The sequence below is a fragment of the Olea europaea genome, chromosome 10 (genome assembly GCF_002742605.1).
Source record: "Olea europaea var. sylvestris chromosome 10, O_europaea_v1, whole genome shotgun sequence".
Lineage (NCBI taxonomy): Eukaryota > Viridiplantae > Streptophyta > Magnoliopsida > Lamiales > Oleaceae > Olea > Olea europaea.
The window spans coordinates 25,468,749-25,478,198 of NC_036246.1; the positions used below are offsets into that span (position 1 = coordinate 25,468,749).

Sequence of the window (9,450 nt, forward strand, 5' to 3'; positions counted from 1 at the left end):
ATAATTCACGATCCAACTCTAATTGAATTTATTAAGAAAAGAATAATGCTTAAATTTTAGTTTAGTAGCTAATAAAACAAACAAATTATTTTTGTGTAATTGAAATATCGTACCTTTCCAACCATTGGATGCCTCTTATGCACGTGTTTATGAAAAATCATGTCCAGAAACCTAAGCAATTATCATAATAAATAGTACATTGTGGAGAATCCTAAATTCTTTAAAAATCATACAAACACATGGATATGACAACTTGGAATTCAGAACAATTAATCGAAATAGATTCCACGTAAATATGTTAATATTTGTATGCCGCCTTGATCAGAAAAAAATCTAAAAATTAAAATTTTATGATACAGGAGGAAAGTTAGTTCGCAATTGGATTCCATAGCCTTCTTCCATGATTCCATTGATTACTCATGCCTGGAGGTGAAGGCAATACGAAACAACCAAAGCTGACGAATTTACAAATTACAGTTTTTATTAATAAATAAACAAGTTTTGAAGACTCGATAGATATCTCAACAAATTCCAATGTCAACAGTTTACCGTGCATTAACCATAGATAAAAAGAGTTATGATTCACGTACAGGACAGAGGCTCACAGGCCTCTGTCAGGACAGACACAAGGGGTGGGGCCGCACAATTTTATTTTTTTTTAAATGCAAGTTGCAACTACCGACCTGCAATCTATAGTGAGGGGCTTGTAAGGCCCCTGTATGAATAATTCCTTGTACTCAGGGAATTATTGAAATAGAAATACAGAAGTAAGCCATTAACTCTTAGACTGGGATTGGATCTGCCAAAGAAGATGGTCTGATATCAAAGGATAAGCTATGGTTTCAGTGTAAACATAACTGCACATCACTGACCTCACTACACCAATTTAAAAATATTACAACTGAGAAAAGAATAATATTTTTCTGCACTAGAACAAGGTCGGCGTAACGTTTGAAATCTATGAGGAAACACACATGCTGCATGAAGATTCGACTAATCAATCCATGTATTATTATCAAAATTTCCTTCACTTTATAAAATTCTGCACTATTTTTTCTCCAAAATTTATAACAAGCATTACAGGATGAGTCTTGGCTTTTATCTTAAAAAAATTATCATTACTGAATTTGGAATATTCGTTTTTTGAGATCCTTATAAATTTGATATTGGGATTTCAATCTGTTAGCATTAAGATACAATGCAGTGTGTGTAGAGTCTGACAAACACGCAGATGCGACTCTTTGTTTATTGGCAACTCTTCTTTCTCTCCCCTTTCCATGTGTGGGTAAAGAGACAGTAGTATTATTATTAAGAGCCCACTTGAGATAGAAATAAATAAAAATAGTGAAAACCTAAGTTAAAGGACATAGGACATCGTGGAGTATCTCTTGAAACTATTGATTCATTTTTTTTTTCTTTTTTTTTTTTTTTTATCAAGATGTCTACCTTCGGCGACTATTCATTGGGTGTGTGATAACTATTGATTCTTACTTCTTAGTGAATAGTGAGTAGTACTCACTCTCTCCGAATGCCTATATAAACACAACCCACCCACTGCTATCTCTCATGCACTTCGCATCTTATTTTACTCTAAAACAACACTTCTTGTGTTCTTGTTCTGTGCTAAACCTAGTACTGTGTGTCATTACAATATTAATTTCTTGATCTCCTCCTCAAGAATTGCATTTCACTGTCAAATTAATACAAAAAATGTCGAGCCGAAGATCAAGATCAAGGCCATCAGGATCTTCAAGAATCAGCGAAGATCAAATCAATGAGCTTGTTTCTAAGTTGCAGCAGCTTCTTCCCGAGATACAAACTAGGCGCTCAGACAAGGTACCTTTAATTTCTCATCTATGTTTATATATGATCTCTCTTCACCATGTTTGGCTGTGCTTAAGATTAAGTTTTTGTTTTAAGTTACTTATTTTACCTAGCGTAACTTCCAAATTTACTTTTTTAACTAACAAAACTTTTCGAGGAATTAAGTTCTAATTTACTTCCTACAAACGAACATGTCATGTTAGTCTGTACGCTCCAAATTTTGTCTACAATGAAAACCCCAAACCAGAAGTAATACCACTAATCTTCATTATAAAATGTCAATTTTAAAAGGGAAATATTATCGAATTTAAGATGAATAACTGACAACAATTTTTGTGTACATGTCTTGTACTACTTAATCTGATTTAAGTGGAGAAATCATAGAGAACTGTCCTATTTATACAATGAATCAAGTAAATATATACTTCTTAACACTTGGGAAATATTCTATTCTTAATGACCCCAGAACACCCCAAGACTGGAATTTTATGGGTTCTAAAGATGACCATGGAACTATACATATATGATGACATCAATAAAATGAATATATTTTATTTTCCTTGGCAAAAAAAAAATTTTAATATCTTTGCGCTATTAGTGTACATATGGTACGTAGCATTAGGTCATAAAAATAATACTATGAACAAGAGTAGTGTGTTGTAAATCCATCTTTAGCAAACGAACTATCAAAGTTTTCTCAAACACATTAGAAACACAGTCTACACACATGTATTTAAGACATTATAACATTAATTTCATAACATGCAGACGTCAGCAGCAAAAATCTTGCAGGAAACATGCAACTACATTAGAAGCTTACATAAAGAGGTGGATGGCTTAAGTGAGCGGCTGTCTGAATTGTTGGAAACGTCAGACACCACCCAAGCAGCATTAATCAGAAGTTTACTTATGCAATAGAATTGGTTTCTGTTTTTCCCTTATTATATCCCCTCCCTTTTTTGCAATTCTGCTCTTGTTTCCAGGGATTCCCTCACTAGACATCTCTGACTAGTGTTTTTAAATGCTTTGTTTAGTTGAGAAATCAACTTGTTTTGAGCAGTTAAGAATTTTCCTTTTGCCTACATCGTGTTTCATTCATGAAGTTCAGCAAATTTACTTTTAAGTTGTTTATTTCATGATTTTTTAAAATTATTTTCACAATATTACTTTTCTTAAATTAAGGCCAACCTTTACTCATCCAAACATGCTAACGTGATAAAAAAAAAATTTGGAGAACTTCATGTTGTTGGTGTTGGAAAAATTAGTGCAAAATATATTTTGCTAAGTTTCACAAGATGAAACTTGGATAGAGTTCAGAATTACAAGAAATAATATGATGTAAAAAGGCATAAATATATTCGGGGAAAGAGTTCGACCCTTTCTCCTTAAAACGAGATTGTGCTGTACACGTGTTTACGGTTTGTGAGAACAAGTCTTCCAGTATACAATGACAAAGCTTGTTTGGGATGTATTTATAATCTGTTTGGATTATATATAGATAGAAATGGATAGCGAATAAACGAATAGTAACGTGTGAATAAAATTAAATTTAATTAATTACAAACAGTCAAACATGGGTATATGCCAATTATTGAATAAGCTGATTAGGGGCTTAACCGAAACATTATAAATTTGGTAATTATAACTATGTGTGCTAAATTAAGTTTGGTGTGGAATGTTACTAGACATTTCATATGTGGGTTGTCGAGAGCTATTTCAGCTTAAATCTAGATCTATCAATGAATTTGTTGTGTCGTTAAAATTGATTATTTAAACATAAAATTAAACCACCTACTGGCAATTGTTTCTCTTTCTGATTCCGCAGGTTCAGGAGAAAGCGAAGTTCTAAAGAAAAGAAAGAATCGAAGTTTTCCACAGAAAATGGGAATCTTGTGTTACAATAGAAGCATAAGTGATGTGGATTATTCAAGAATCGAAGTCAAATTGCTTTTTGTGTTTCATTTACAACAAAATTGCATGTTAGACTGTAATTTAAAATAAGGGAAACTGGCTTGAGTTAATACCTAACGTTCGAATATCTAAGGATTGTAGAAACAAATATTTACACTAGGAACTAAAATGGAGCAAAATTACTTATTGTCAAAATTGATTTCAGAAATTACTTTATCTCACTTATAAATTCTTTTTAGAATGCAAATCTTACTTTACTTTCTGAAAAATGTAACTTTTGTAAAAATGAGAACTTTATGACATTATCTAAGTGCTGGGTATGTAATCTAATGTTGCAATATAAATAAGAAATTTGCTAAAACCAAATGTATGTTTTTGATATGTAGTTATGCAACATATATACTCAAAATTTAAATGGAAAAATTGGTGTTGACATGTCTAAGGTTTCATACTCGAGACTCTATGGTATAAATAAATAAAACTAGCCCCTCATATGGTGGTCGAGTTGGTGGAGTAAGTGAGTATGGAGACCTTTCGTCACGAGTTCGAGCTTGCCTAATACGATTTATTTGGTTGACGTGATTTGCAAACCATTGCATCAGTCCGAGGGTTTACCCAATATGCACTAGAAGGATAGCGACTGAGAGTTCCCCCGTCATAAAAAAAAAAATAAATAAATAAAACTATCTATTTTTATTATTATTAATATTACTGTGCTCATCTTTGTTTGGATAAAGCCCTATGTATAGGGCTTTTTTCACAGGGGTCTTACCGATTCCTCACATGAGGTCTGTCCCATATGAGCTCCCATGCAATAAAAAATGGAAAAAAAAATCCTGATCCCACTCCTTGTGAGAATCTTATAAGTGTTCTGTAATGTGTTGGGCTTGTACGCCAAGCACTATCCTCTTTGTTTATGGTATGGAAAGTGCTAGTTTGTGGCCCGGTAAAAATGGCAGAAAAAGTGCTGACTATTATCCGCAAACATTGACTTTGTTTTTTCCACCAACATGTTACTCAAATTTTGACATTAAAGAAAGATTAAATATTATTTTATTTATTAAAGTTCGGCCAATCGATTGATAATAATATTGACAATTTAGGTTTGAAATAGATGGTCATCAGGTTGATCTGAACCTTAATTCGGCCTCATTAGAGAACCTTTCACATAAATGAACAAAATTTGAAATCAGAAAAAATTTAACTGGAGAAACTAACTATATTTAACAATGCAAAATTTCAATTAAAAACAATAGAAATGACAAAAATATTTTACACTAAAATGTACTTTTCAACCAAAAGCTACTCAAAAAAATTTCATAGCACAGCTTAAATCTCAATTAAAATCAAATTTTTAACTATTATTTCACTATTACAATCGTCATTTTTTAATTATTTTCTCACAGGTAGGACCCACTTTATCTCTAATGGTCAAAAAATCAATTAACAAAATCCCTATGAAACAAGCCAATCTCTAAGATCTAAATAGGAATCATGTAAACCATAATGTGCTTGTAAACCTCTCCTGGATTAACAGTCTGCGACGGAAAATTAGGATGATTAACTGGATCAGGAAATCCTAGTGACTCCAAGGACAATGCAACATAATTTTTGTACACAAATCCCCTTTTGCCTACTACATTTTCCAGCATATTACTGGTATAAAATTGCAATCCAGGTTGATCACTCCACAGCTCCATTTTCCTACCTGATTTTCCATCTTGCACCAGGGCCACCTTCGATAAATGCCTCCTGTGCCCTGTCTGGCTGTCTTATCGATAACATTGTTGATATCATATCCATTAGAAATCTCCTTGATCCTGCTCTCAATTTCCTTGGCTTGAGGAAATCATAAGCGGTTCCATTGACCGGAGAAATTTCACCAGTCGGAATGAGTTTGTCGTTGACTGAAGTAATGTGGGACCCAAAAATCTGGATTTTGTGTGAAAGTGTATCTCCATTGTTGTGACTTCCAAGATTCCAATAAGCGTGGGATGCTAGATTGATTGGGGTGGGCTTGTTCATAGGCATGCCTTGCATTTTTAATGCTAATTTATTTGGTTCAATGAACATGTAGGTCACATATACATAAGCCGAGGAATTAGTGGACTCGACCATCTTCTCAAAATAACCTTTGACCAAGTTAGAAAAAAATAAAAAAATGCAAAAATGTTTAAAAACTAAATAAGGAATGAATATCCATTTTACCCTCACTTGTAAAGAGAGAAAAGGGTGGTGTAAAGGACCCATGACCTAGGCACCGGTCAAGAACCCAAAAAACTGACGATCCAGAACACCATTTTTCTGACCTTGAAGAAAGTAAGCTTTGATTTTTGACTGAAAATCATTTTTCTATGTATATTTGTTGAAAAATCTTTACAAAAATGATTTCATATTGTATTTTGAGCATAATATACATGTTTTGAAGCAAAAAAGTGGCAATTTTAAAGACAATTCAAAATTATACGAACAATTAAATAACTAAAATAAATAAATTAATACAATGAATTAAAAAAGCTAAGCAAATAATATACTTACACAATTAGAAATTAGAAGTTAAAATATTAAAATAAACTATTAAATTAAGTATTAAACAAGCAATTAAAATAACTAAAAAATATTAAAAAAATATACATAAACAACTAAAAAATTTGATGAAACGTTTAAATAAACAATTAAATTAAGTGTTACAAAAAATAATTAAATTAAGCAATTAAAATTTGAAATTAAAATATCAACAAAAATAATAAAATTAAGTATTAATAAAATAATGAAACTAAGCAATTAAAATTAGTATTTAAGGTAAATAATTAAATATTAAATAAATAGTATACAGAAACAATTTAAATAACTAATGAAATTTTTAAATAAAAAATTAAATCAAGTATTAATAAATTAATTAAATAAAGCAATTAAAAATTGTAATTAAAATAGAAACATAAATAATTAAATTGAGTATTAATAAAATAATGAAATTAAGCAATTAAAATTAGTAATTAAGACAAATAATTAAATAATAAATATATAATATGCATAAACAATTAAGATAATTATTTAAATGTTAGAATAAACAATAAATTAAGTATTACAAAATTAGTAAATTAATTAAATTATGTAATTAAATAAATAATATACATAAACAATTAAAATAACTAGCGACATGTTTAAATAAAAAAAATTAAATTATGTGTTAGTAAAATAATTAAATTAAGGAATTAAAATTTGTAATTAAGATAAAAATTAAATATTAAATATATAATATACCAAAACAATTAAAATAATTATGTAAATGATAAAATAAACAATTAAATTAAGTATTACTAAAATAATAAAATCAAGCATTTAAAATTAGTAATTAAAATAGGTAGTTAAATAAATAATATACATAAACAATGAAAATATTTATTTAAATGTTAAAATAAAAAATTAAATTGAGCATTAATAAAATAATGAAATTAAGCAATTAAAATTAGTCATTAAGATAAATAATTAAATATTAAATATATAATATACATAGACAATTAAAATAAGTATGTAAATGTTAAAATAAACAATTAAATTAAGTATTAAAAAATAATTAAATTGAGCAATTAAAATTAGTAATTAAAATAGGTAATTAATATAGGTAATTAATACATAAACAATTAAAATACTTATTTAAATGTTAAAATAAAAAATTAAATTTAATATGCGGATTATATAAAGAATTAAATACTAAACAAATAATATACATAAACAATTAACATAATTATTTAAATCTTAAAATAAACAATTAAATTAAGTATTAAAAGAATAATTGAACTGAGTAATTAAAATTAGTAATTAAGATAAATAATTAAATATTAAATAAATAATATACATAAATAATTAAAATAATTAATATTTCTTTACAATCATTTCTTTTATTCCATTATCTGTTGATTATTGTATACAGTAACAGCTTATTATTTTCATTTTTTAATATTATTTTTTTATTCATTATCTATCACACATGGTTCTGACATTTGAAATTTCGCAAGATGGAATATTATTTGAACGACACCGTCAGACAGATCCCTGTAACTTTGCTAGCTTCTCTTTGGTATTAGATTTGTTAGATGCTGAGCAGACATGCTACGTCGATCCTGCTACCCTTGTATTCCTTGCGCGACGTACAGTTTTCAGGGTAGCTGCTAGATGCATTAGTATATCGGTTGCTTAAGCCAGTAGAAGGAGATTTCTCCATTTTGATCTTGGGGGCAAGGTAGCGACGTCCTCCATATTCGAGTTTGCACTTATCACTAGACTGCGATGTACAGAAGAAGAAGCAGCGAGGGCCCGTATTTTGAGGAACAGGAGGTTGTTGAATGAATATTTTCATGAACAAACGACGTTTACTTTGACGCAGTTGGGAGAAGCATTTAGGAGATGCGATCAGATATTAGATAAGTTGAAACTGAGCTTGATGCTTATCCTCGAGAGCTTACTCAAGTGTCATCACAAAAAGATATCAATTAACATTTTCCATTTGGAGGTTGTTGATGACATTGATACCTTCAAAACTATTTATGGGGATGGGGATATTTTATATATCTTACACGATTTCAAGAGGGAGTATTGCCTAATGGGTATAGGTCCGAGCGCAAGTACGATGCATATGGACTGTGTTGGCTTTGCAGTTATATGTTTAACACAATAAATTATCTATTTTTTATAATTAAATTTTATGTATAATAATTGTAATTATTGCAGATATGGGTGTACAAGACTGTCCACATCTTGGCTTATCAGTATGCGAGGAGAGGGGAGACATACTGTCTTTGGATGCATTATTGGCGAGCACAAGACAAGCTGCTTGCCAGACAATTATCAACTCTCATCGACAATCCTGAGGTACGTATTATATATTTGCGATTTATGCTGCATGTCCTTTTAAAATCTCAATACATGGTCATTAACTCGATGAAATGTCAATATATCAGCTTGAAGTCCTCACTGAGTTGGCACCGTCAATCAAGGAGAAGAGTCATAGTTATATTCGTGAGTTGTATGCTCTGACTGTGATGGACTATCAGTTGCCCGAGTCCGTTGTGTATCGAGATAGGATATGTTAATTGAATACAATTTGTAGATTATTGCTTTCATATTTTAATTAAGTTATTCATTTGTAATGTTCATTTTTTAGGAGCACCATCTAGTATCACCTCCGTCGAGTATGTCACCTCCTGCACCTAGTCGTCGTGCTCTGATAGATGATTTGTTCGAACTCCTGACTACATTGACGAGGAAGAAGAGAGGCAACATGGCAGAGTTACGAGATGATGTCGCGATGCTACGAGCCAGGTTAAGAGACCTTACTGCTGAGGTTGCAGCGATACAAAGCGACATAGTAGGCCTATAGAGTTAATGGCGGAGTTAAGAGATGATGTCGCGATGCTACAAGCCAGGTTAAGAGACCTTACTGCTAAGGTTGTAGCGATATGAAGCGACATAGTAGGCCTAGAGAGACCTTCATGCTGAGGTTGCATCTTTCATTGTTTTAGTAAGTTTTCAATGTTCATCAATTTGTGCTTTAGTTCCTCCATTGTCTCCAACAGTATTTCCCCCAACAGGGGAAGGATCATGAGCAAATATTTCATTTTTATACATTACCTCAAAATAAACAAAACTGATGATCCCCTATGAAATGGTGGTTGATCAACACCTTCCTATTTGCCTGATTGCGATGGGCGTTTC

General features: G+C 30.8%; 1 protein-coding gene and 1 pseudogene across 1 annotated transcript; one reads left to right on the forward strand and one right to left on the reverse strand.

The window, feature by feature from the left end:
- Positions 1-1,523: 1,523 nt before the first annotated feature.
- On the forward strand, positions 1,524-2,955 carry LOC111402694 (transcription factor PRE3-like). Its single transcript, XM_023031051.1, has 2 exons — positions 1,524-1,836; positions 2,593-2,955. The coding sequence occupies exons 1-2, from the start codon at positions 1,711-1,713 to the stop codon at positions 2,740-2,742; spliced, it is 276 nt and encodes a 91-aa protein (XP_022886819.1). The 5' UTR covers positions 1,524-1,710; the 3' UTR covers positions 2,743-2,955.
- Positions 2,956-5,216: 2,261 nt separating this feature from the next.
- On the reverse strand, positions 5,217-5,760 carry LOC111400449 (annotated as a pseudogene).
- Positions 5,761-9,450: the final 3,690 nt, after the last annotated feature.

Bases quoted from the DNA above. Each gene is read 5' to 3' on its own strand.
- LOC111402694 (XM_023031051.1), top strand. From the start codon at position 1,711: ATGTCGAGCCGAAGATCAAGATCAAGGCCATCAGGATCTTCAAGAATC. The intron at 1,837-2,592 runs GTACCTTTAATT...CATAACATGCAG, and splicing joins AAACTAGGCGCTCAGACAAG to ACGTCAGCAGCAAAAATCTT.